At 42.9% G+C, this 27787-nt stretch overlaps 1 protein-coding gene across 7 annotated transcripts in view; it reads right to left on the reverse strand.

Annotated features, from left to right (window-relative positions):
- Positions 1 to 337: 337 nt before the first annotated feature.
- The window catches only part of LOC138758982 (phospholipid-transporting ATPase IC-like), a 98818-nt gene continuing 71368 nt past the window's right edge, over positions 338 to 27787 (reverse strand). For 5 of the 7 annotated variants that reach the window (XM_069928700.1, XM_069928701.1, XM_069928697.1 and 2 more), the window contains exons 21-29: positions 27017 to 27092; positions 24898 to 25042; positions 20287 to 20554; positions 15924 to 16147; positions 11693 to 11776; positions 8498 to 8743; positions 6569 to 6707; positions 4481 to 4611; positions 338 to 2564 (exon numbers count right to left, since the gene is read on the reverse strand). In XM_069928700.1, coding sequence (XP_069784801.1) covers positions 2337 to 2564; positions 4481 to 4611; positions 6569 to 6707; positions 8498 to 8743; positions 11693 to 11776; positions 15924 to 16147; positions 20287 to 20554; positions 24898 to 25042; positions 27017 to 27092 — 1541 coding nt within the window. In that variant the 3' untranslated portion in view covers positions 338 to 2336. Of the gene's footprint in view, positions 2565 to 4480; positions 4612 to 6568; positions 6708 to 8497; positions 8744 to 9012; positions 10491 to 11692; positions 11777 to 15923; positions 16148 to 20286; positions 20555 to 24897; positions 25043 to 27016; positions 27093 to 27787 lie in introns of those variants that run through there. The other 2 variants (XR_011354565.1, XM_069928702.1) reach the window with 2 other exon arrangements.

Genomic DNA, 27787 nt, shown 5'->3' on the forward strand with positions numbered 1-27787 from the left:
CACTGGCAAGCAGTAGCCCTACCACCTGCACCACTTCGCACTTTGATCTTTCACCTAATAACAATTACCAGTCTATGCTCAGTTTAAATATTAGCTGAACAATACTTCAAATCTTAACTTTGTTAGTCCAGCTACCTGGGATTACAACTTGTCACAAAGATGGGTTCATTTTTTTTTACTGTCTCCCCAGTGATCCCCCCCCCCCCACACACACACAACGGAGCATTCTCACACACACAACTGAACACACATGCACACATACATACACAGTCTTTCACATGCACAAAACATGCAGACACATGCGCACAGAAATGCACACCCACCCACCCACCCACACACGTATTAGGCAATCCAAAAATCTAAATAAGCTAATTAAATTTTTGGTTAATGTAAAAAAAGTCACTCGTATCCTCCACTATTACACATAGAATTTCCATTTTCAAATTCACGGAACACCCGCTTTTTTATGTGTGGTTTTTAATGTTAACTCCAGCAAAGAGTGCTGGAGTTTACTGATCATTCTTTGGTTCCTGGCTGTTTACTAAAGTGGAACACACTTGTGATGCAAACACTGGTCCACAGCATAATAGGGGCTGCAGGAACATGTGAGAGCAAGGCAATTGTTCACTAGTAAGGCGATGCATCGGCACAGGCAGGCAAGTCCAACTGATAACATACACACCTTTGCAAAGGGCAGATAACACCCACCAATTAACTGTACCTCAGCGATCTCGCTCTGGTGACATTTAAAGCACTGCTCCCAACACCTGGTTCAAAAACAATTATCTGAATGTTATTCAGTGGTTTAAAAAAAAAATCCAATCTGCTGGAGGAACTCAGTTGTTGAGCAGCATCAGCAGGAGAAAAAGAATGGTCGGCGTTTCACAACCAGAGCTTTTCATCCAGATCCAGTATGTTCCTATGTGTCCACTGTTGTTCAAGGATTGTTCCATATACATAAATAATGGGGTGCACTGACACTTGGCGAGTTGAATGGCTCCAGTTACGTTAAGTCACTGATTTATGTGGGCAACACCCTTTGAGAGGAGAGACAGCATCTAAATTTAAAAAAATATTTACAGCTCAGCAGAAGCCAATTCCGGCCAATTCCACCTAAATCAACCTGCAATCCTGTACGCTTTTGGAGGGTGGGAGAAAACTGGAGCACCCGAGTAAAACCTGCACAGGGAGAACGTACAAACACCTTACAAACGGGGCCATATTCGAACCCAGGTCGCTTTGCTAACAATGCTGACTTAAGACTTAACAGACAATCAGAGTTATGCTGGTCATGTACTTTGAACTGAAGAGGGGATTACTGTATGTGTTTTGAAATTCTAGCAACAGTTAAATTAAGATCAAAATTCCATTTATATGTACACAAAAAGTTTTTTCTTCCCTTTGTTTGTTTTCCCTATAACTCCTGGTAAATATTGAAAGTTAGGGAGATGATTTAAGCTAACTTATCCATTAAAAACTGTCGGAATCAAGCACAACACTGAGTTTTAATTCCCACCAATTTTTTTCCTGTAAAGTCAATGAAATGATAGATGGGATTTAAAACTGGGATTTAATCCAATCACATGGACCCATTCCCAGCAAGTTAGACAGTCCAGTTTGGAAGCACCCATATCCTGGTATTGTAATTGGAGGGTGTGAGATTTATGCCATCTGCCTGTCGGTACAATAGGAGATTATGATGAATAACTCTATTACACTTGCACAGTGATGAGCCACTTTCTGTAAGCGTGGAGACCTGGATGAGTTTTGGTTTTTAGAAACCAAACCGTGAAATTCCCACCGATACCTTCCTCCACTGAACAAATTAAAAGACAAACAAATCAGAGAAAATCTTCCTGGACTAAAATTTAAATAATAGGATCACACGGTGGTGCAAGGAGAGCTGTTGCCTTGCAGCCCCAGTAAAGCTTGTTCAATCCTGACCTCCTGTGTGGAGTTTGTATGCTCTCACCATGACCACATGGATTTTCCCTGCGGTGTTCCAGTTTCTGCCCTCGTCCCATCATCAGTCAGTAGATCAATTGGTCATTGTAAATTGTCCCTGGGTCTAAGGGGGTGGAAGGGGATGGAGGGACTGTAATGAGGATTGGTGTAGATAGGTGCTTGGTGGTCCGGAGCTGGAGGGGCTGTTTCTGTGCTGTCACAATCCACAACTAAGGCATTAGGAGGAAAGGCACTGTTACATTCAAGTTTCAAAGACAAAAGTGTTACCAGGGCACAGCAGTCAAAAATCCTTCCATGAGTTTTGCATCCTCTGTGTTCCATGAAACGGTGTCTCAGCATCTTCCAACAGCTCTGTAAAAATCAGAACGTTTTCAGAATACTTCTTCCATCAGCTCTTCCCTGTAAGATACAGCTGGAGCACAAATTTCTTGTGAAGCTAGTTTTTTAGTCTGCAGGCTTGTTCCGGATGTAATGAGATCAGCGTAGCCTTTGTTCTGTGAGAAAGCGTAGGCTGACCGACGGCGGGTAGACTGTCTCCTGAACTGGGTGGTCTTGTCATTCTCCTTTTGCTCATCTTCATTTGGATCTTGGTAGATTAACTGGAAACAACCAGAAAGCATGACACCGATTGGTAGAATGACCATTCCCTCTGCTCATATAAACCCTCTGAGACTCTACTATTTATTTAACAATATTTATTGGATTTAATATATGTATCTATATTGGTCCTTCATATGTATTGTTTGTCTGCACCTGTTTTATGTGATTATGTGTTTGCATGTTTTTGCACAAAGAACCGGAGAACACTATTGTCGGGTTGTACTTAAACAAAGAGATGATCAGAAACGAACCTGCACTTGATATATCTAGTTTACAAATATTAGCCCAATAAAAGCTGGTCTTTATGTATTTTGATTCACACGGAGAGTGATGGGTTTATGGTATGAGCTTGCCAGAGGAAGAGAGGGAATTTTAAAAGGACATCTCGACAGGTACATAGATAGGAGTGTGGAGGGATCAGGGCCAAACATGGACAAATGGGACTAGCTCATGTAGACGGTCGACATGAAAAGGTTGGGTGAGAGCTCCTGTTTCTGAGCTATGATACTTTGACAGATTAGATGCAAGAAGGATGTTCCCGATGGAGCTACTAAGGATAAGGGGTAAAACCATTAATGACTGAGAGGAGGAAAAATTTATTTTCCCAGTAGAATTCTCTACTGGCAAATCTATAATTCTTCTATGGGATGGAGGGATCGAAGTATATAATACTGTTGGAATGTAACACTAAATTTGATGATCATATCATCAAGATTGGAGCAAGATTGAAGGGCCAAAATAGCCTCCTATTCTAGTTCCTTAACCACTGCATCTCAGTGGAGACATCTCTTGCATTTATTTTCTCAACTATATGGGCCCATAAGGGAGGGTAGTTCAGAAGATTAAGACAATAGGTATCCCTGGAGAAGTTGTAAACTGGATTCGAAATTGGCTGTGTGGGAGAAAACAGAGCGGTCGTGGATGGTTGCTTTTCAGTCTGTGACTAGTGGTGTGCCTCAGAGATCTGTGTGGGGACCATTGTTGTTTGTTGTTTATATCAATGATCTGGATGATAATGTGGTAAATTGGATCAGCAAGCTTACACAAAGATAAGAGGTCTTATGGACAGCGAGGAAGATCCTCAAAGCTTGAAGAGGGATATGGACCAACTGGGGGAATGGGGCAAAAAAAATGCAGGTGGAGTTTAATGCAGACAAGTGTGAGGTGATCCATTTGGAAGGGAAAACCAAGGTAGGACAAACACAGTAAATGGTAGGGTACTGAGGAATGTGGAGCAAAGAGACTTAGGAATACAGAAACATTGCTCCCTGAAAGTGGCATTGCAGGTGAACAGGGATGTAAAGAAACCTTTTGGGATCTTAGCCTTTATAAATCAAAGCATTGAGAATAGGAATTGGGACGTTTAAGACATTGGTGAGGCCAAATTTGGAATATTGTGTGAAGTTCTAGTCACCTAACTACAAGAAGGATATCAATAAGATTGAAAGGGTGCAAAGAAAATTTACTAGGATGTTGCCAGGTCTTCAGGAGTTGAGTTACAGGGAAAGTTTAAACAGGTTAGGACTTTATTCCTTGGAGCGAAGAAGATTGAGGGGAAATTTGATAAAGGTTTACAAGATTATGAGAGGTATAGACAGAGTGGATGTGAGTAGGCTTTTTCCAATTAGATTGGGGGGGGGGGAGATAAATATGAGAGGTCATAGTTTTAAGCAGAAAGGTCTAGGGGGAACATTAGGGGAAAGTTCTCTCAGAGAGTGGTGGGAGTATGGAATGGGCTGCCATCTGGTGGTGGTGAATGTGGGCTCTATCTTATGTTTTAAGAATAAATTGGATAGATACATGGAGGGTTATGAAATTGAAGCAGGTCAATGGCACTAGTGCAATAATGGTTGGCACAGACTAGAAGGGCCAAATGGCCTGTTTTCTGTGTTGTAGCATTCAAAGCCACACTTACTCTTTCAGCATCTTTGGAACCAAAGACCCGCAACATTAATCGAATTGTAAGAGAAGGAATAATATTGATTGCGACCGTCAGCAGGATGGTGAGCCAGAATAATGGTTGTCTGAAAGTGTTGACTGCCGCTCCTGTAAAATCAAATCAAAGACACTCAGAACACAAATTCTTTCGCTAATCGCTCTTCGCATTGTGCAAGAAAAGGCAAATTCTAGCATTGAACGGTACGAATTTTGCAAAGTAATCGGCCTGAGTGACCAGTCCCTATGACACTGGCCTATCACGGTTGCAGTATGCATGACCTACTGTTCGTTTATCACTATAGCACCTCAAACAAAATCCTTCCTCAATCTCTTCTAGACCCAGGACATCCCTGCCAGGAAGGGCAAGAGAAACAAGAGCGACGTCGCCAAGGCTCTGAGATTTCTCATCTTAGAAGTGAACCGTTGCCTCACCTCTTTCTTTCATCATCTCTCTAATTCATTCCCCGTGCTTCTTTCTCCTTGTCCTCCTTACCATTGCTTTCTGTCTATTCTGAAAGGTGCTCAGTCCCACTCCCTGCAATTCTAAGCTGTGTTCATCCTCATATCATTTTGGCAGAAGCCATTTGGTTCCAGCAATGCTATTAGCCACAGGCTCTGGATATTCCTGGTATTACCTCATCAATCCTCTCCTTGAATGATATTTATGCATGCTTTGGAATTCTATGGGGTGATGATCAGGTGCAAGGAAGCTGGCTGAAGCTTGCCCTCCATTGTCTGAAAGTATGAACACTAAATTTTGTGTTCCCAGTATCATTATTCACAAGGGAACATGAATCAATCCAGGGGACTTCACTGTTTGTAATATTGCAGCATCTGGAGCTGAAGGAAGGGTTGATAACCTAAGGAGATAGCTTTAATGTGATTGGGAAGGGTCACAGTACAAGGACATTGTTTTTGTACAGGCAGCAAGTGTTCGTATCTGGTATTGACATCAGTATGTACATCTGGCACGGGCGAATGGTGGCACTGCCAGAGCTGCTGTTATGGCAGCGCTGCCGCTGGTGCAGACCCAAGAGAGCAGAGACACAGCACTACTCCATAGGGTTCAATCGGCCAGTCCTAATGCCGGCAGCTTATGATGGCAGTGCCTGAGCTCAGCAGCAGTCATGAGAGGTTGAAGTGGACTAGTGCAGGGTGTCAGAAAAGGGGAGAACACCTGTGGACATGGAGAAGCAGAGAGCAGAGGAGACAACCCTTCAGAGGAGGTGATCCTGGTGTGGACCAGCGAGGGGGCTCAATGGTTCTGGCTAAAGAAATTCCTCTGCATCTCTGCTCCAACTTGACACCCTTCAATCCTGAAATCACATCACGTCTCGATGCAAGCAGCAACTGAAAAGGTAAAGTTGCTGGTTCGCGAAGCTCTGAAGCTTCTTTGAGATGAAATTTACTGTTTTAACAGTATTCATTGTTAACTTTTGTTCTAAAAGCCAGATGGTTAAGCAGAATATATATTAGATTTTGTTAAGACTTTAATAAAGAAGATCATGCAACATTATTGAATGGAAACAAGATGTGTGCTTTAGGTCCACATTCAGGAAGTGCTGGTGTCCAATTTCACTTTGGAAGATGATGCTTCAGAAAGATCCAGACAAAACTTCGCAGAACAAAGCAAAATCAACACTACAGAGAAGTAGGTCCAAAATTCTGATGTAAAACTACATGATATTAAATTTGCTAATCCTATACTCTAAGGCAGCCGTTCTCAACATTTTTTTGGTTTTGGCCCCCTTAGGTTTCCACTCAAAGTTTATGGGTCCCCTTCCCTGTGAATCAGTCCAAGTTTTGGATTCTTCTATATTTCTCTCCTACTGACTAAATAAAAAAAACATTAAAACATATTGATGTAACAAGAGGTGAAAATAAAACGAGGCTTTTACTTAAATGTGCTGTGGCCCCGAGGTTGGGGGGGTGGGGAGGGGGCGCGTTTAAGGCCCCCATTGGGAATGGCTGCTCTATGGTACACTGACATTCAAGCAGACTGCTAAAATAATTTTCTGATGTGCTGTCAACTGTGCAAGTGAAAAGGATCTAATTGATGTCTTACCATTGAATTGAAACATGGAAGGATTCAGTTGAGTGATGAAAGCACTCTGAGTTATAAGGGTGATGCAAAAATAGAGGCCAACACTCATGCCAATAGACAACACAGAGAGAAGTGTGCAGTAGGACATCTCCAACATTACCTGTTCAGAAAGGAAATTATTAACCAAAAACCTTCCAAATACAAACGTTCATTTGTCAAAGATGATGTTGCCCTAACTTCCCAACCCTTTCATACAACGGTAGACAAATAGAACATTTAAAAATACATTCAGCTCCAGCAAATACTGCACTCTATTCAACCCAGCAGCAGTTGACACCAGAGACTAGCACTTCCCGATTAGGGAGAAACACATAAGGGATCTTCTAATCAAGTGACAAAGGGTTTAACAGATCATAATTGCTGTGATTTCTATGATGCCACAGGTAATTTGACCTGACTCCTCTACAAACTTAACACAAATAATGTTGCCCTTGCTCAGTTCTAACTGATCCCTTTCATCACAGCATCAAATGGTTGAGAAATAGATCGAAGGTCAGTCTAGAGGACTGTAAGAGAGGCATCAGAGGATCACTGGAGTACGTGTGCAATCAAATGATAATCAAATTGACTTGTTGAATAACATGCACAAAACAAACATTTTCATAACATCTCAGTACACATGACAAGAAACTTGAACTTCAACTAGAAGGTGGGCACTGAAAGGTTATTCTCCTTGGCTGAAGAGGCAAGAACCAAGATAGTAAACCTTAGAATCTTAAGTTCCTGAGGAGTCTTGGCAAGGTGGATGTGGATAAGATGGTTTTGAGAGAACCAAGGCTAGGGGATCATTGTTTAAAAATAGCGAGTCTCCCATGGACGATAGGGAACTGAGTATTTGAAACTCTTTTCCTCAAAGGACATTTCTCAAAGGGACATTTCTAAGGCAGACAGATTCTTGATCAGGAAGGAGATGAAGAGTGACCTCCAGGAGACAGAGTTGAGATTATTGACAGAGAAACTGTGACCATACATGGTGGCTCATGTTTGAGGGAATGAATCATGTGTTCTGTTTTTATTTTACTTCTCGTGTGAGGGTATTGATCTCAGGAGGAATTTCTTCAATCTCAGGGTTTTGAATCTTTGAAATTCTCAGCAATGATGCTCAGTTACGGAGTCCACTCAGGGCTGCGATCACTAGATTATTGAAATCCAAGGCAATGAAAAAATCTAGGGAAATGGGTGATAAAATGGAGCAGAGGTTCCAGTCAAACTTTTTTGCGACATATACAAAGGAGCAGAGAGAAGCTTTGTTCTGCAAGTAAAACACAGTATAGAAGTGCAGTTACAGACGTTAGTTAGTACAGAGCAAAGGAAACCGAGCATGTGAGGTTCATTCAGGAGTCTGATAACAGTGGATAAGAAACTGTTTGTTTTTTTTAAATTTGGTGTTGCGTGATCTCACACTTGTGAATCTTCTTCCTGATGTTGGGGTGGGAGGGGGTGGGATGCGACATGTAATATGTTGACTGCTTTTCGAGGGTAGCAGGAAGTTTATGGAGGGGAAGGGGGTGGGTGATGGCCTGAGCCACATTCAGTTTCTTGTGGTCTGGTGCAGTTCCTGTCTCGCCAAGATGCACGTGGTCATATTTTCAATAGTGCATATGTACAATTTGTTGAGGGGATCAGATGATACGACAAATTTCTCAGTCTCGAGGAGATAGAGGCTCTTCGCCATTGGTGGACCAGGACAGTTCACTGGCAGAAAGGCAGAAGACTAGCCACAGAGGTGTGAATAGGTAGATCAAGTAAGGTGGGCGATGGTTCTTATTCCATAAGCCCTGCCTAAACCAGTGACATGGGCTTGGCAAACATTCACATCAAATCAATGGGATGCTTAGTGCTGCCGGTCGTTAAATCACTGCACCATTCAATCTGCAATGCAGAACTTACCTCGATGTTCACAGTCACCACCACTGCAGTGCCAAGCGTCACTGAGAACAGCTGGTAATCTGACAGCGGAGTGCCTCCCTGGCCTACGTTCTCCAGGAATGCGCCATATGGCACAAAAAATAAGGCTAGTGAACTGAGAAGACCATGAAGCAGAGTAATCAAGAAGATCTTATAATTAAATAGTTCATTCTGTTGTCCAATCCTGTAGTACTTTGGGTATCTGATACTCATTTGATCACTCATATCCTATTAATTCAAAAACACGGACAGAATTAGAAGCAGGGAAAACGTAACAATAAATCTGAAACATGACATATTCCTCAAGCTTCAAAAGGGAGATGGATACCATTGCCCAGAGTTATCATGTTAAAAGCAGCATTCTGGAAACACCAACAACAATATGGCAGCGCAGTTGGCATAGTGGTTAGCACAATGCCTTTACAGCGCCAGCTATCGGGACCGGGGTTTGAATCTTGCGCTGTCTGTAAGGAGTTTGTACGTTCTACCCATGTCAGTGTGGGTTTTCCCCAGGGGCTCCAGTTTTCTCCTTCCGTTCAGAACGTACCGGGGATGTAGGTTAATTGGTTGTAAAAATTAGGTAGCATGGACTAGAGGGCCAAAATGGCCTGTTACTATCTTGTATGTCTAAATTTAAATGTAACTTAATGGATGGAAACAGTTAATAGAATAATGGATCACCAATTACCAACTTTATTTCTTGCAATGAGTTCTCTGTGACCAAGCTCTTGACTTGCACATTGACCTGGGTTATGTTAGAATATAATGGTACGTAGTAGGGGATAGGTCTATTCCTGCTGCCTCTCACACACTGCATCCTCCATCTCCAATGAGATGTGGAAACAAAAACACAAAATGCTGAAGATTAGGCAGTCTCAATCGACTGAAGAGAGGAACAGGGCCTTCCTTTGCTCTGAAACATTTACTCCGCTTCTCTCTCCACTGCCCGACGTGCTGGGCATCTCCACCACTGTCTGCTTTTGTTTCGGTTTTCTAGCATCTGCAGTCTCCTTGACTTGCAGCAGAGCTTCGGGAAGCTGGCTGGGGGAGTTTACGGGGCAGCTGAAATTGTGCGCCAGGTGGAAAAGTGATAAGGAATGATCACTTTCCTGGTTCTTGGCCTGCCTGATGTTAAGTTGGAACTGTACAGAGTTTAGTGAGGCTGCGGGTAGAATAACTGTGTGCAATTGCAGGGAGCAACTGGAGGCTTTAAGAAGGGGACTCAAATTATTTTTTTTTAATTTAGGCATTCAGTATGGGCTCTTCCAGGCCACGAGCCTGTGCTACCCAAATATCTATTTTGTAAGTTGGGAGGAAACCGTAGCCGCTGGAGGAAACCCACACAGACACGGGGAGAATGTACAAACTCCTGACAGAGAGCACGGGATTCAAACTCTGGACCTGATCACTAATGGTGTAACAGCATTACGCTAACCTTACCACCCGGATGGTGCCTAGATTGGGGGGTCAGGAACAGTAAAAAGGGGTTGGACAAACCTGCGTTGTTTTCTCTGGAGTGTCAAAGGCTGAGGGGAGAGTAATAGATGTTTAGAAATTATGAGAGGCATTGATAGGGTAGACAGTCAAACCCTTTTTTCCCCACCCATGATAAAAATATCATGAGAAATGAATTTAAGGTGAAAGCAATAAAGTTAAAGGGAGATGTACGGGACAAAGTTTTTTTTAAACACAGTAACTGGTGGGAGCCTGCAGCGAATGGGTGGTGGAAGCAAGTGCAATTGTAGCATTTTAAGAGGCTTCTATGTAGACACATGAATAGAAAATATGCAGTAAATTGACTTGGGCACAGACACGTGGGTTGAACGGCTTCCTGGGCTGTACTGTTCCATGCTCTGTGTTTTATGTTCTATGTTCTATGATCTCTGTTCTATGTTCCGTGTATTCCTTATTGAAGTCAATGCAGTGTGAAATTACTTGTGAGCAAACAACCAGGCATTCTGATTGAGGTTGCTTCCTGTTGAATGAAATGGATGAAAATTAACACCTTTTAGTTCCATCTCATGGGTTTTACAGTCAAAGCTGCCAACACAGCCATCTTACAAGCACAAACTCAAAACAGTGACTCCTTCTTGTCCAGGCGCAGTGTGGCGTGAATCCTGCTTTGCAGATAGCTTTAGTGTTGACATTCACCAGTACAACACTGCCATCTCCTGGAGGGAAAATACAAACTCTGAACCAGATCGTTGTGTCATTTTGAAGAATTCATGGGGATTCTTTATTTACAATCTTCAGCATTCTGACATTCAAGTGTCTTTCATTAAATCATTTGTATTTTAAAAATTCTATCCTTATTGTTGCTCAAATATTTTAAACTGAGATTAGTGTTAGAAGCAAATGGTAAAATGGCTCCTGATGCTTTTGCCTGGAAGTTAGGGATTGCTGGAGGATTGTGGACTTTCAACACTCCTCTAACATTCTTGAAACGTCTAAATTGTTTTTAAGTGTCTTTTGTTCCACATTCTGCAGTTCTGAGCATTCCAGGAATTACTATATGTGACATCCCCGATTTGTGGCATCCTGCGGGGGCACAACATAGACCCAAAGCCTAAAGTATTCCAGACCCATCAAAAGATCTGTCCGCACTACTGAAATAAGACCATAATCAGACCTTAGGAGAACAATTGGCCATTCAGCCCATCAAGTCTGTTCCACCATTCAAATCATGTCTGATGTATTTTCCTCTCAACCCCATTCTCCTGCCTTCTCCCCATAACATTTTTGATGCTCTTCCTAATTAGGAACCTCTCAACCTCTGCTTCAAACACACCCAATGACTTGGCCTGCATGGTTGAATCTGACGGTAAACTCCACAGGTTCACCACCTAATTCTCTGAAGGAGCTTTGCCTCCTCTCTGGTTCTAAAGGTCATCCTCAGACCATCTGGGTCTACAGCAGCTGGGAATCCTCAGACCATCTAGGACTGCAGCATGAGGATTCCTCTGAACTGGGTCATCCTCAGACCATCTGGGTCTACAGCAGCACGACCCCCCCCCCCCCCCCCCCGAAGAGAAGGTGGGTATCTCCCAGTCATCCTGCCAAGACTCACATGATTTGACTCCAAAGTTTACAGCTGCCTTGGGCCTAAACCAGACTTTGGGCACTTGGTCAAGGTTGCTGGTGTGTAATAGTGGGTACTGCCTTCTGATGACATCTTACCTTGTCCAGAATGCCAATTGTCAGCACAGGCAGCCAGCTGTAAGGCACTTTGTAGAAGCTGATGCACCACCGCTCAAAGACAGACTTTGGATAGAAGAACAAATGCAATGTTAAAACCACACCATGCTGCCTGGAGAATAATCAGACAGGAAGCAAACTGAACAGCTTATGGTTCATTGCAGGGTCAGAGTGACACCCGAGGATGTATGAGCAGAAGTAAGTCACACATCTGGTCCTTGAGATCATGGCAGATCTTCAATCGCATCTCCACACTTCCATTCTCCATTTCCACAATTTCCTTATCATCCAGAAATCACACAGGCCCGTCACCTCACAAGGGCCTCACGTGGACCCATCACCCCACACAGGCCCCACAAAGGCCCACTGACCAAATTTGGCCATGCTAACTAAGCTACTTCCATCCGCCTGCACTTAGCCCACGTCTTCCCAAAACATTCTTATCCATGTATGTCTAAAGGTCTTGTTAGCACTGTAATTGCTCCTGACCACAATTTCCTCTTTCTGTACACCCACTGCCCTTGTGCAAAGCAGCTTCCTCTCTAGCCCTTCTAAATATTTCACTCTCACCTTCATTCGACGCACTCTACGTTTAGACTTCCCTATCTGGGACAAAAAAAACTATGGCTACTTCAACTATGCCCCTCGTGATTTTGTAAACCTCTAAGTTCACTCCTCAGCCAGGTGGAAAAGATCAGTCTCTCCGAGAACTTCAGCCCAGCCCCAGTAACATCCTTGTTAATCCTTTCTGCACCATTTGCCAGCTTAATTGCATCTTTTTTTTTGGATGAATGACATTTTCAATATAGGCAATTCCAAAGATTTTCCTCATCTCAAACCTAAATGCCCCACTTCTTTTTCCAAAATTGTGATCACTCTTCTGGATTCCTCAGTCAAGGCTGTGAAACCCTGCATGACTGTTGTGTGTGTTGAACAAAGCCCCTTCTTGTTCCACTAAACCTTATCGAATTCAAGTAATAACACAATGCTGGAGAAACTCAACTGGTCAAACAGTGTATTTTTTTGTAGCAAAGATAAAGATAGATAACCAACATTTCAGGCTTGAGTCCTTTATCATCCTACCTGAGAATTGGCACTGTTACTACATTGGTACCACAAGCCTTACAGCCGTTCTACTCACACCACACACCAGCTCTAAACTAGAGCTATCAGATATCAAAATTTATGAAAAAGTTGTGGAACTCAACATTTACCACAGAGGTTAAAAGATGTAATATTTTTACTTCATTCAGAAGATGTTAAACAGCAAGACAAAGCCTTCTGGGCAACTTTGTTCACTCCTCCATCCTTAAGGGATGGGTGAAATCTCTTGCAATGGGGTCATTGAGGCATAAAGAGAGACACTTGAAGAAGCTACTCTCTGAGGGTTTGGAATTGGGGATGGAAGGTCAGTTTTCCACATTCAGAATGCAAGTTGTCAATGTGTCTCTGTGGGGTCAAAACTGGCCTCTATGTGATTTAAGGCCATTTATATTGTGAATCCGAGAAATGAGAGTTGACTGACAATTGGGGAGAAGGGGAGTTCTCTCTCACTTAAACCCATGTTATAGCCAAGTAAACCTTTGTATGGTTCCACCGTAATTCTGTGGTTAATAAAAGAGACACTGATCATAAATTAATAAATATGCAAAGCTGTGATATCTGTAATGACTGGAGTCAAAATGACCCAAATGTATGTCAGTTATGTCCTTGCTGGTCAGAAGAGAAGGAAGCTGGCTTTGACCAATCAGCTTGGAATGGGGCGAAGTTGGATTCCATATGTGAATTTTTTTTTTTGGGATGCCAACAGGACACTGAAATGGATCACTTCTGTTGATCGTGTGGAAATATAGTGCAATTTCCCCATTAAAGGAAAATGTTTAAAGGTGAAGATCATGTGCCTTGGTAATGTGTCTGCGATTTTAGCATAATGTTAGCTATTTGGCAATTCCATTCTTATTGGATCCTGGAACTTAACAGGACAAACAGCTGAGAAATATCAACCTCCTTATAAGAACATGAAAACACATGGAACAGGAGTAGACAAATCAGGCTCAATCCAATCATCACTGAATAGGCCATCAGGAGTCAAGATGAGGCGAGTGTGGTGAATCTTTGGAAATGTCTACGACGGGAGATGTTGGATCCAAGGCTGATCAAGCCTCAGCTCTCTCCCCATTTGAGGGAGAATCGGAGAACAGAAATAAAGATGTTCTCTTCTAAGTAGAATAAGACAAAATGTGGAGCATCACGTACAATTTTGGTCTACTTATCTGAAGATGTACTTGCCCAGCAGAGATGCTGCTGCTCCACCCACCGAGTTCCTCATATTAAAGACTCACTAAACGTGTTCCAGGGATGGAAGGTTTGCCAGAGATTGGGGAGGGGGGGAGGGTGGGGAGGAAGAGAGAGTTGCATTCTCTCAAGCCAAGTCAAATGAAACAAGATTCTTACAGGATTCGATTGGCAGAATCCAGAAAAAATGCTGCTGAAAAGTCTGGAACAAGGAGTCATTGCCTCAGAAGAAGAGGTCGGCCATTAAGGATTACAATGAAGAGAAATGCCTTCACCAGAGGGTCATGAATCTTTTGGAGCTTTCTGCCTTTGAGGGCTGCGGAGACACAATGATGGAGTGCGCTCAAACTAGAAGTCAAGATAGTTTCGGATATTGAAGGAACCATGGGATTTGGAAATGGAAAATGCAGCTGAGATGAAAGATCAGCCATTATCTTGATGAATGGTGGAGCAGGAAAGAAGGCCCAGAGGGTCCACTCCTGCTCCAATTTCTTTTGTTCTTATGAGTTCCTTTTATGTTAAAGGAAAAACACAACTCAATGAGCCAAATCAGGCTGAGCAACTGATGGCTTCTCCATAGGGAATCACCAAGATAGCCATTCAATGGCTTGGCTGTCTTCAGACTAGTGGTTTGTCGAGCTGGAGACATATATTGGCACTGCTGAACACACCACCATCTACAAGAGGAAAGTCTAACTCATTTTTAAATAATGATATTTAAATATTTCTTTCAATAGAGCATTTTTTTTTAATTATTTCTATATGTCTGAGGACTTTTTTTCCTCCTGGGACAGGTCACAGGTGTAGAATAAGCTCCTCTGGCCTTTCACATCCAGAAAAGAGGAGCATTGCAGACAAGGATTGGACAACCTGGTTGATCTGTGCTAAAAGGAGTATTACAGAGGGAAATGTTTTTAATCCAGACCAATATTATGATTACAGTAAAATCACTGTTACCTGGAATCAAGCAACCAGCAAAAAACAAAATTGCAGAAAATAAAGGAGTAAAAAAAAAGAGCAAGTTTAAAATTGGTGCGGCTCACCGTTATGTCTCCATTCACACAACACGTAGTCTCAAGTAACTTGAAAACTTGCTTATACGGCATCTAACCAATCCCCGTGGGTGCCTGATACCAGGTTTTTTTTTACCGTATGTGAATCAAAACAGATTTTGTGGGTTTTAGTGAGGTGTCTGTACTCGAACCACCAAAATCATAAACCGCCACTCCTGCTTCCTAAATCACCTCACTTCCCATTCAATAAGAGCAGTAGAAAAACAGCAGGTCAGGAATAGATTTTACAAATTGATGACCTAGCATCAGAATACAGGTGCTCCCCTACTTACGATGGTCCAACTTGCAATGATTTGAATTCATACTGATTTTTAATTTCGATCTGTTCCCACTTGTGATATGCGGTACACTACTCTCTCGCAATGTTGGGCAATGGGAGCATCGTGCGAAAGTATCGTACAACATACTCTCTCGCGATGCTGTCTCAACCACACTCAATCGCTGTAGCGATCACACGAATGAGTGAAATTAATATCCCTGTCGCATCCCCACCATCCAGCAATTAATTTTAGTTCAATGCTTCAAACATTCTTCATGCCCAGTGTGATTTCAGCTGTGTACGTTAATGATTTTTTTTTTAGCGTGGAATAAAGGAATTTAAAATTTAGTTATTAAAAAAATGGAAGGTGTAGTATTGTTTCTCGACTTCCATTTTGTCAACTTACAATGGGTTTGCCGGAACGTGACCCCATCGTAAGTTGTAGTCTAAATGAAAGGTCATTGATCTGAAAAATTCACTCTGATTCCCTCCCCACAAATGCTGCCTGATTTGCTGAGCATCCCCAGGGTTTATTTCAGGTTTCCAACATCTGCACTTTTTATTTGCTTTACAACATTGTACTTACCTGACCAGAAAATCCATTATAGAATCCAAACCAGACCTGGAGAAAGGAAAACGCAAAGGTCTTGTACAGGAAGTATCTCAGGAACTTGCAAATCCTCAGGTAGGCCCAACGACCATGGACTAGAAGCAACCGCTCAAGGTAGCAGAACTGTGCAAGGGAGTAGTCACTGGACAAAACAGCCTGCATGCCTTCCTGCCCACTGATTCCAACTCCAATATGGGCGGCTGGGAAAACAAGCAAGAGTTCAAAAGGTGACTCACTGAGTGGGAGGGGGGTGGGGGCATGATGGCACATTGTAAAGTTACTGGATTAGCACAGCCAATCAATTTAAAGAAATAAGTTCAAATCCGACTATTTACATTCAAAATGAACAGAAAAGCTGACGTCTGTGATAATTGCTATAGGAAGCATTTTCTGTCTTTCATGGAGAGTTCACATAGATTCAACAAGCTGAATGGCATTATGGAAATCTTGTTTAATTTAATTATCTTCAGCAAGCTCATTCATCTGAACCACACAGAAAGTAGCACCAATCCATGGCATTATTGAGCAAAGAGTTCAGCTTGAAGAGAGAAAGAAGTTACACAGCTTTCAGCTAACCAAAGATGAGGCATGCTTATTCCTGAGACACAGCACCATTGCTATAGGAAGTATTTTCTGTCTTTCACGGAAGGAAAACACTTGCTTGGTGTGTCCCAGATCTAAAGTGATGAAGGGTGTCTCTGAAGTGTACATATTCCGAATCAATCTGAAGCATGCAATTGATGGTGGACAAGCCAGTGATGCCTTCAGCTTGTAAACAAATAAAATCTAAACACAGCAGGCACACAGGGAGAAGATTCTATTTCCACAGTCCCACCACTCTCTGTGTGGAGTTCCCCCTAAACCAAGGGTGTCAAACTCAAATTCACGGAGGGCCAAAATTAAAAACTTGGACTAAGTCGAGGGCCGAACTAAATATTTATTGAAAATTTTCCACAACATCTGCATGTTTTCTCTTCTTTCAACATATGTAATGTTAAACTTTTTCTTATTAAAATAAATGTTTAATAATAGTTTTGGATAAACTCTTTCATTGTCATTGTCATTGGCCCATTTCCTTTGGAGTTCTGAAACCGTGCACATGACGAGTCAATGAGGGATGATTAAAGCAGTGGTCTTCAAACTTTTTCTTCCCACCCACAGACCACCTTAAGCAATCCCTTACAAATCACAGAGCACCAATGGCACAGGGACACGAGTGGAAAGAAAAAGGTTGAGAACTGTTGTATTGTGGTAACTCCACATCTGATTAGGTTAATTGTTAGGCAAGTGGTCAGAGAAGGACCCCCCCCCCCCACCCCAAGAAAGGCTTAAATCACAGGAACAAAATAAGCTTCCATCTCACTGCTCCCAATCTTACACACAGTCCTGATGTGGAATGTGGAGTCGCAGCTCCACGTTCTCCCGAGTTCAGGTGCTGTCTGTGTGGAGTTTGTATGCTCTCCCCTTGTCTTGGGCCAACAGGTCGGTCGCCTGACGAAGGCACCCAAACCCCCCGTTGAAACGCCGGCGTCCGGGGCGGTGGAGGAATTGGCTGAGAAGAGCGCGTTGCTCCCACCCCCCTCCCATGGTTGGAGAGGGATTAAACTGCGATCTCACGGCGCCGGGCTCGTCTCCAACAAAAGGAGCGGGAGGCAGGGTCCACCGCGCACGGAGCGAGGGGGAAGGCATCGCCAACGAGACGTTCGGTCTGGCGTCGCCGCTGAAGCGCAGACCCAGCGAGGATGGTCCCCAACTCCAGCCGCGTCTGTGTGTCCGGGAGCTGGGCGGGCTGAATGCGGCGCTCCAATCCCCGGGATTCGGGACTCTGAGATCCCTCCACACCTCCGGCGTCTTCATTTTCACCTTTAGTGTGCATGCGCAATATGGCACGGCGGCCAGCTGGCCAACTCTAATATATATTTAATATGATCTTGCGGGCCAAATATAATTATATCGCGGGCCAGAGTTTGACATGTGTGCCCTAAACTTTTCCCCTTTCACTCTTAACCCACGTCCTCAGGTTTGTATCTCACCCAAAAGCCTAACTACATTTATTCTGTCGATACCCCTCATAATTTTAAATACCTCTATCAAATCCCCCCTCATTCTTCTATGTTCCAGGGAATAAAGTCTTGTTTAACCTTTCCCTGTAACTCAGTTCCTAAAGTCCCAGCATCATCCTAGTAAATCTCTTTCTCTCTTATTGATACCTTTTCTGTAGTTTGGTGGCCAAAACTGCACACAATACTCTAAATTTGGCCTCACCAATATCTTGTACAACTTTACCATAACATTCCAACTCCTGTACTCAATACTTTGATTTACAAAGGCCAATATGCCAAAAGCTCTCCTTATAACCCTACCTACCTGTGAAGCCATTTTCAAGGAATTTTCTATTTGTATTCTCTCTGTTCTACCACACTTCTCAGTGCCCTACCATTTAAAGAAAGTTTCGTTCTCACTGCCATCAAGCTCTTAAACAAGCTCCACAAAAGTGCTCTCATTCTGTCCTTTCTTAGGACTAACTGATCTATCTTTCCATTACTCTGTAAATATTTTTCTTCTCGTAGCTGTATGCATATAAGAGATAACCTGCTCGACTGTCGGGGGAAGAGCCCTTCTCACTGTACTTGGTGTAATGTGGTAAACTTCTATACTCTAAATGTGCTCTTGCCTTTCTACTTTATACAACTGTATATAAAGTTGACCTGTTAGACTGCTTGCAAAAGAGCGTTCCTCACTCTTGCATGGGAAAACTTGCATGTTGAATTGGAGGTGAAGAAGGCAAACGCAGGGCTGGCATTTATTTCAAGAGGAATACAATATGAGAGCAGGAATGTGATGATGAGGCTTTATAAGTTACTGGTGAGACCTCACTTGGAGTATTGTGAGCAGTTTTGGGTTCCACACTAAAGAAAGGATGTGCTGATGTTGGAGAGGGTTCCGAAGATGTTCACAAGGATGATTCATATGAGGTGCGTTTGACAGCTCTTGGTCAGTATATGTTGGAATTTAGGGGAATGAGGTGTTGGGGGAGGGGGGGGGGAAGGGGGGTGGTACAATGAAACATGTTGAACATTGAAAGGCATAGACAGAGTAGATATAGAAAGGTTGTTTCCCATGATAGGATTGGCTAGGATAAGAGGGTCTCCAGTGGTCTCCTCTCCAATGCCCTTTTCTTCCCAGTGATCTCCTCTCCTGATCTCTGAACTTATAGCCTGATGTTTAAATTGTGTGCACACTGAATTCTCCTTTTTTAGTCAACACATTATCTTAAAAGAATCATTCAAATTTCTCAATTGAAACATTTCAGAATGACCTGCATAATTAACTGGTTTCTCTGCACCAGGATACTAACATAAAGAGATACAGCACAGAAGCAGGCCTTTCAGCCCATTAAAGCCATGCTGGCCATTATCTTCCTTTTTGCACCCATCCTTTTATTCTGGTCAACTCCCTGCAAAGTTTACCCTGTGAATGGGTAAGGGTCTGGCAGATGGAGTACAATGTTGGTAAATGTGAGGTTATTCATTTTGGAAGGAAAAATGGAAGATCAGAATATGATTTAAATGGCAAGTGATTGCAGCATTCTGCCATGCAGAGGGACTTGGGAGTACTTGTGCCTGAATTGCAGGTGCAACAGGCTATCAAGAAGGCAAATGGAATGTTGGCCTTCATTGCTAGACAGATTGAATTTAAGAGCAGGGTGGTTATGCTGCAACTGTACAATGTACTGGTGAGGCTGCATCTGGAGTACTGAGTGCAGTTCTGATCACCTTACTTGAAGAAGGATGTATGGCTTTGGAGGTGGTGCAGAGGAGAGTCACTAGGTTGATTCTGGAGATGAGGGGGTTAGCCTATGAGGAGAGATTGAGTCATCTATGTTTGTACTCACTGGAATTTAGAAGAATGAGAGGGGATCTTACAGAAACATAAAATTATGAAAGGCAAAAGATAGAGGTAGGTAAATTGTTTACATTGGTAGAGGAGACAGGAATTAGGGGACATAAGATTCAGGGTAGTAGATTTAGGACAGAGAAGAGGAGGAACAGCTTTTCCCAGAGGTTGGTGAATCTCCATTGAAGCAGTGGAGGCAACCTCAGTAAATATATTTAAGACAAGGTTGGATAGATTTCTTCGTAGAAGAAGAATTAAGGGATTTGGGGAAAAGGCAGGTGGGTGGAGATGAGCCGATCATCAGATTGAATGCAAAGCAGGCCCAATGGGCCGAATGGCCGACTCCTGCTCCTATTTCTTATGTTCTTATATACCCTGTCATTTATGCCCTGCAACAACTTACAGCAGATAATTCACCTCTCAAATGGCTTTTGCAACTTACTTTTCAGCATGTTGACGTCATTGGCCCCATCTCCAATGGCTAGAGTGATGGCCTTTTGGTACTTTTTAACCAGATGAACCACCAGAGCCTTCTGCTTGGGAGTGACACGGCAGCAGATGACAGCCTGGCATTGGCAGGCCAGCTCCACAAAGCATCGTTCACGCGCCTCAGCCTCGCCATTCACACCTACTTTTGTATTGGCCATCCTTTGCTGCCACCAGGATTGACTCTTCCTTTTATATTGCTTTGACTGTTTGATGAAGGTATCCTAAAACAGATCAGAAACTGAGTCACCAACCCAGCATGAAGTGCTGAAGGAGAATTGATAGAGCGAGAGTTGGCATTAGTTGGAGGGAGGATAGGGGTGAGATATATTTACAGTAAGACCCAGCCTTACCCCAGATGTTGACATCTGCATGGTGCAACAGCCATGGATGCAGGAGACAGAGGCTTGGGGAGGGAGAAGGATTGAGGTGTTGGTCAGGGGAGTACATGCTCAAATGAGGAGTTGAAAGGGCAACTGAAGGGAAAAGTGAGAGGAAGTGCGGGGAGATTGCAATCTAAAGAGGTAAATGTTCTTTGAACAGTAAACTGAGGAGGAACAGTGTCGAACTCTCAATGCAGAAGCCCAAGCACCTATAAAAGCAGGTTCCTCTGAGTGAAAAATTAGAAGAAAAAAAAAATCCTTTTCCTCCATAAAAGGCTGGTGGAGAAGCTGTCCTCATTGGGACTTAACTCCCCTCTCTATAACTGGATTCTGGACTTCCTAATGGAAATATTGCAGTCTGTCCAGGTTGGCAGCAGAACATTGAGCACCATCGTGCTGAGCACTGGTGCACCTCAGGGTTGTGCGTTCAACCCTTTCCTGTTCATGACTGCATTGCCAGATCCAACTCCAACAGTCATCAAGTTTGGCATGACAGCAGTTGGTCTCATCAGCCACAACAATGAGTTGCAATACAGAGGTGGAAAATCTCATGAAATAGTGTGAGAATAACTAGCTGAGTTTCAACATGGACAAGACAAAGGAGATGATTGTGGACTTCAGGAAGACCAAGGACAACCACATTAATAGCTCGGTAATGGAGGACACACATCTCCTCACTTGTCAGGAAGATGCAACAGTGACTACACTTCCTGAGAAGGCTGAGGAAGGCAAGGCTATCAGCCACCATCCTGTCAACTTTCTACAGGAGCTCTATCGAGAGCATCCTGGCCGGCTGCATCACAGTGTAGTACGGTCAAAGCTCAATCCACAGGACCATGAAAACGGCAGAGAGGATCACTGGGGACTCCCTCTTCCCTCAATGTGATTTACCGGGATCGTTATTTCAAGAGATCTCGCAAAATTATGGAGGACCCTGACCACCCACATGTAGCACCTTCCAGCTACTCCCTTCAGGAAAAGAAACAGAAGTATTAGAGCCAGAACCACCAGGCTGAGAGCTTCTTCCCTCGGGCAGTGATTCTGCTGAATAATTGCTAAAACAACTTTCCGTGACTTTAGTTCTTATTTTTAAACAATATTTATTGCAATATATGTACTCTGTATATGTATCATTTGTCTGTATGTGTGTTATATCTGCACATCTGTTTGTATTGTTCTTCACTGTAGAGCCCTTGGTTTTGTCAGGTTGCACTGGTGCAATTAGATGACAAATAAACTTGAACTTCTAGCTTTTATGTGGTTCGGTTGAGTTTCTGTCAATGGTGACCCACAGGATGTTGATTCCCATGTATAAATTCATAGTTGGTTAGATACTGTAATTGGTGTTAATGCAAATATTTAATTCAGTATATTTTTGATACACATTAACATGCAATTTAACCTTTAGTCTTCTGGGAGTTAGATGTTTTTTTTTGTCCAATTGGATTACACTGGATAATGAAGATTTTGCTTCCTGAACACTTTTGGGTGTATTTTATGGATTTGGGCTGCTGATCACGAAAACTTTCCTATCACGTACAGTTTTTAAAAAAGATTTAACCTATCTTTGTGATTTCCTGTCTAGTTTTAAATCTACTTCAAGCTACAAAACCATGAAATGCAATATGTCATTAAAAATTTATTTTCTGCATTTGGACGTCTTCCCTGCTGATCTTGGTGCAGAGGGTGACGAACGTGGTGGAAAGTTTCACCATGACATTGTGACCATAGAAATGTGACCACAGCACATTTAAGGGGGTGGGGGCATGGACTGAAATCATAAAATGTTTTTAAATATGGTAGGAGAGAACTACAGAAGAAACCAACAAAACTTGACTGCTTCACAGGGAAGGGGGCCCTTAAAATTTGAGGGGAGTCCTAAGAGGGCCATAGCCAAAAAAAGGCTGAGATGTAAATCAACAAGACTGCCAATTCTGAGCACAATGCTGCTTTCGAAATGCAGTCAGTGGATAGCCTTCAAAGATGAAATCTTGAGAGTGCAGGGTTTGCATGTTCCTGTTAGGATTAAAGGCAAAGTTACAGGCATAGGGAACCCTGGTTTTCAAGGGATACTGGCAATCTGATTAAGAAGACGAGGGGGTATAGCAAGTAATAGCAACAAGGAGCTAATGAGGTACCTGAAGAGTACAAAAAATGCAAGAAAATTCTCAAGGAGGAAATCAGGAAGGCAAAAAGGTTGCTCTGGTCGATAACACAAAAGGTTCTATAAGGATATTAAGAGTAAAAGGATAGTCAGGGACAAAATTGGTCTCCTAGAGGATCAGAGTGGTTAACTATGTGTGGAACCTCACGTAATGGGGAAGATCAAACAGTTTTTTTTCCATCAGTATTTACTCAGGAAACTGCATAGAGCATAAGGAAAGAAGGGAAACAAACAGAAGTGTCATGGAACAGCTAGAGATTAAGGAAGAAGAAGTGCTTGCTGCCTTACAGCGAATAAAGATAGATAAATCACCCTGGCTGGATATGATATTCTCTCTGAGCTTGAGGGAGACGAATGTATAAATTGCAGGAGGTCTGGCTGATATTCAACATGTCCTTAGCCACGTGTGAGGTGCTAGATGATTGGAGGGTATCTCATGTTGTCTCATTGTTTAAAAAAAGCTCCAAAAATAAACCACGTAATTACAGAGGCAGGTAAATTATTGGAAGAGAGATCTGTGATGGGACCATTGTTATTTGTTGTATATATCATTAAGATGGATGATAATATGGTAAATTGGATCAGCAAATTTGCTGATGACATGAAGATAGGAGGCATTATGGATACCGAGGAAGATTTTCAAAGCTTGCAGAGGGATATGGACCAACTGGGGGAATGGGCCAAAAAACTGCAGGCGGAGTTTAATGTAGACAAGTGTGATGTGATGCATTCTAGAAGGTCAAACCAAGGTAGGACAAGCACAGTAAATAGTAGGGTACTACCAAGGAGTGCAGAAGAGCAGAGAGATCTGGGACTACAGATACATTGTTCCCTGAAAGTGGCGTCGTAGGTGAATAGGGTTGTAAAGAAAGCTTTTGGCATCTTAGCCTTTATAAATCAAAGTATTGAGAATAGGAGTTGGAATGTTTAAGGCATTGGTGAGGCTAAATTTGGAAAGTTGTGTGAAGTTCTGGTTACCTAACTACAGGAAGGATATCAATAAGATTGAAAGGGTGCAGAGAAGATTTACTAGGATGTTGCCGGGTCTTCAGGAGTTGAGTTACAGGGAAAGTTTAAACAGGTTAGGGCTTTATTCCTTGGAGCGAAGAAGATTGAGGGGAAATTTGATATACAAGATTATGAGAGGTATAGACAGAGCGGATGTGAGTAGGCTTTTTCCACTTAGATGGGGGGGGGGGGGGGGGGGGGGGGGAGATAGATACAAGACGTCATCATTCTAAGCCAAAAGGTTTAGGGGGAACATGAAGGGAGAGTTTTTCGCTCAGAAAGTGGTGGGAGTGTGGAATGGGCTGCTTTCTGATGTGGTGAATGTGGGATCCATTTTGAATTTTAAGAATAAATTGGATAGCTACATGGATGGGAGAGGTCTGGAGGGTTATAGAATTGGAGCAGGTCAATGGAGCAAACAAAATAGTGATTGGCACAGACTAAGGGCCTAATAGGGCTGTTTTCTGTGCTGTAGCGCTCTATGGTGACAGAGGTGCACCAAAGAAAAGGTACAAGGACTGCCTAAAGAAATCTCTTGGTGCCTGCCACATTGACCACCGCCAGTGGGCTGATAACGCCTCAAACCGTGCATCTTGGCGCCTCACAGTTTGGCGGGCAGCAACCTCCTTTGGAAAAGACCGCAGAGCCCACCTCACTGACAAAAGGCAAAGGAGGAAAAACCCAACACCCAACCCCAACCGACCAATTTTCCCCTGCAACCGCTGCAATCGTGTCTGCCTGTCCCGCATCGGACTTGTCAGCCACAAACGAGCCTGCAGCTGACGTGGACTTTTTACCCCCTCCATAAATCTTCGTCCGCGAAGCCAAGCCAAAGAAAAGCGCTCTATGGTTCTACATCAACACCGCAAAGGCCAGGGTTATAGAATTGGAGCAGGTCAATGGAGCAAACAAAATAGTGGTTGGCACAGACTAAGGGCCTAATGGGGCTGTTTTCTGTGCTGTAGCGCTCTATGGTTCTACATCAACACCGCAAAGGCCAAGAAGGACATACCAGGAAGCTGCCGGTGATAATTAACGCTTTGCTGTCACACATCCAGAAGTCACCCTCTTTGCTACTCCTTAAGGACTTGGATATGCTTGCATCGATCATGTCTTGGACTTGATAGTTGCTTTTCTGCAGCTTCTCCAGAAGTTCGCTGAAGTGGTGACAGCACAGAAAGTGTGTGAGTCGCTGTAGACTAACTGGCAGGAGGTTTTCCCCTCCAGTGGAGTTGCAAGAAGTGCCTGAGCATTCAGACCACTTACATCTGGACCAGTGGTTCTCAAGCTTTACTTTTCCACTCACACACCACCTTAAGGAATCCCTTGCTAATCACAGAGCACCTGTGGCAGTAAGGGATTCCTTAAGGTGGCACGTGAGTGGAAAAGGTTGAGAACCAATGCTGTGGCCCCGAACAACACAGAAAAGGGCCACAAGTCCTTCGAGTGTATGGCGATCTGATTTCCCTAATAATTTTCCCTGCAACCTATCCTCCCATCTTTTCATTAACTGGAGGGGTTGAGTTAGAGAGAGAAGCAGGTTAGACATCGGTGGCTGAGGGATGATTTATAAAATCACAAGGGGCACAGACAAAATCGATTTACTTTTCCCAGGGTAAACGATTTTAGACCAGAAGGCTTAGGTTGAGGTGTGTACTTTTATATGGGCCTGATGGGCAACTTTGTCACTCAGAAGGTGGTCTGTATCTGAAACAAGACAAGCTGCTAGGGGAAGCTATAAAATCAGATGCAATTCCAAATGAAGAAGGGCACTTGGACAATATATTGGCAGGAAGGATTTAGAAGGATATGGATCAAATGCAGGCAAATGGGAGTAGCCCAGAAGTCCAACGTTGGACAAGTTGGGCCAAAGAGCCTGTTCCATGTTGTGGGGCTCTATAAAACTCCAGATTCTACCATTTAATTACATTCTAGGGCAGTGGTTCCTAACCAGTGGGCCATGGAGACTTTCCACCCTACTGAGGTCAGGTTGGGTCTGAGGTCATCTCGGGCCTCCCGGGTGACCTGGGGCGGGGTGGCGAACAATCTGCCGCAGATCTCGGGTGTCCATCATCTACAACAAAACCGAGGATGTGGAAACTGGTGAAGGAATTTCAGGAACAGGGGTCTCATTAAAGTGGCTTGAGCTTTGATTTTGAGTGGGAGTTATGTTCAGTGTATGCTTGCTTTTTTTTTTAAATTGTTCTTTTAAAAATGTTAAAATGTTTCTTCTCCATCTCTGGTTCAGAGTCACGCTATTTCTTTTGCCTCCCTTTTGACGAGGCGTGCGACTTTTTACTAAAATGGAAGGTTGTTGCCCCACCTACTCACAACCATTGGTCGCGTGACATCATGTCCTGTTTGAACATGGAAAAGATTTGTTATTCGATTAATAATTCTGATACAAGATTCCAGAAGTTATGGGGGTCATTTATGACTCACTATCTTACTTGATAATTTCAATCCAATGTTAGTAAATTGGCTGAATTTTATCTTTTCCACGTTCTTTATTTTTTTTTTAACCATTTTACTTTAAATACCAATCATATATAGCATCTGGTAAGGGGATTGAGTTTTTTCTCCTTTACTATTTTATTTTTTCCTCCTTTTTTTGTATTATTGTTTTCTTTCTTTAAAAAAAAGTATGTTATTTAGAATATGAATTATGGATATGATTTACACTATGCATGCTAGTGATATATAGAATATCTAATTTAGTTTATGTAACTATCCATACTAACTTATTGAATTGTACCCTTTTTGTTTATCCTTTATTAAAATCAATAAAAATATTTTAAAAAGAAAAATTTTAAATAAATACTTTAAATTAGATAAAGGTGTTTCTTACAAAGTTGCCTTTGGCTTGCTCAGTCATTGACACCAGGATATTATGCTGGAAACTAGGTGGGCCTTTTGGACCAATAAAGGTCAAGAACTACTGTACAAAGGGATAATTTAAGGAGGCCAATTTACAGACCATCCGGCAGGTCTCAGAGATGGTGAGAGAGAACCAGGGCACAGACCACACTGGAGATCAGGACTGAACTCAGATCCCTGGAACTATGCAGCATCGGCTCCACTCACTGAACCACCATTCCCCCCCAACTCCTACGGCATGGGTTATTACTTACATGATGTCATTGCCTTCAAAAATCTCCATTTGGTCAGACAGCAGTTTACAGGAATATCCAATATTAATGGCTGTTTCTGTTAAAAAAAGGAAAAAAACATTAAAGAAATTCTCCACTTATACCAACGGAGCCAAAAGCGCCATTATTGGTCCAGCAACGGACACACGCTGTTGCCAACAGGAAGAATCGTTACTGCTTTGGCCCACTGCCCAGAATGCATTGATATGGTCAAGATATCAAGGTCTAATTTTCCTGAAACACTCAATTATACATCTCAAGGCACAGGAGGACTCCATCAGCACACCACCAATGCACGGCCCAAAAACCACAATAGTTTCTCTTCATTGGAGCTAAAGCTGGAGCAGATCCTTGTAACCCATCAGCATCTATGAGGATTTGTTAAAGTGTCCCTAATGTGTAATAATTATTGGTCCAGATGGCCCTCATGCCCAACCTTTTCCTGTGCTCATTTCCCCTACCCCCTTCTGCAACCACTATTAGAAAAGTTGAGAAGGATATGGTCCAAATGCAAACAAATGTGACGAGCTCCGAATGCCAACTTGGTCAGTATGAATGAGCTGGGCTGAAGGATCTGTTCCGTGCTGTGACTCTATGATTCCATGTTCCCCTGAGACACCCAGTTTAATAATCCTGTTGTCAGCATCATTCCCAAGGAAAGTTTAAATAATTAAATTTGACTACTTAAAAACAATAGGTGGCAAAAGAGAATCAATGTTTCAGGTCAATTACGCCCTTCAGAATGGAGTGCTG

The sequence above is a fragment of the Narcine bancroftii genome, chromosome 3, assembly GCF_036971445.1.
Source record: "Narcine bancroftii isolate sNarBan1 chromosome 3, sNarBan1.hap1, whole genome shotgun sequence".
NCBI classification, from domain to species: Eukaryota; Metazoa; Chordata; class Chondrichthyes; order Torpediniformes; family Narcinidae; genus Narcine; species Narcine bancroftii.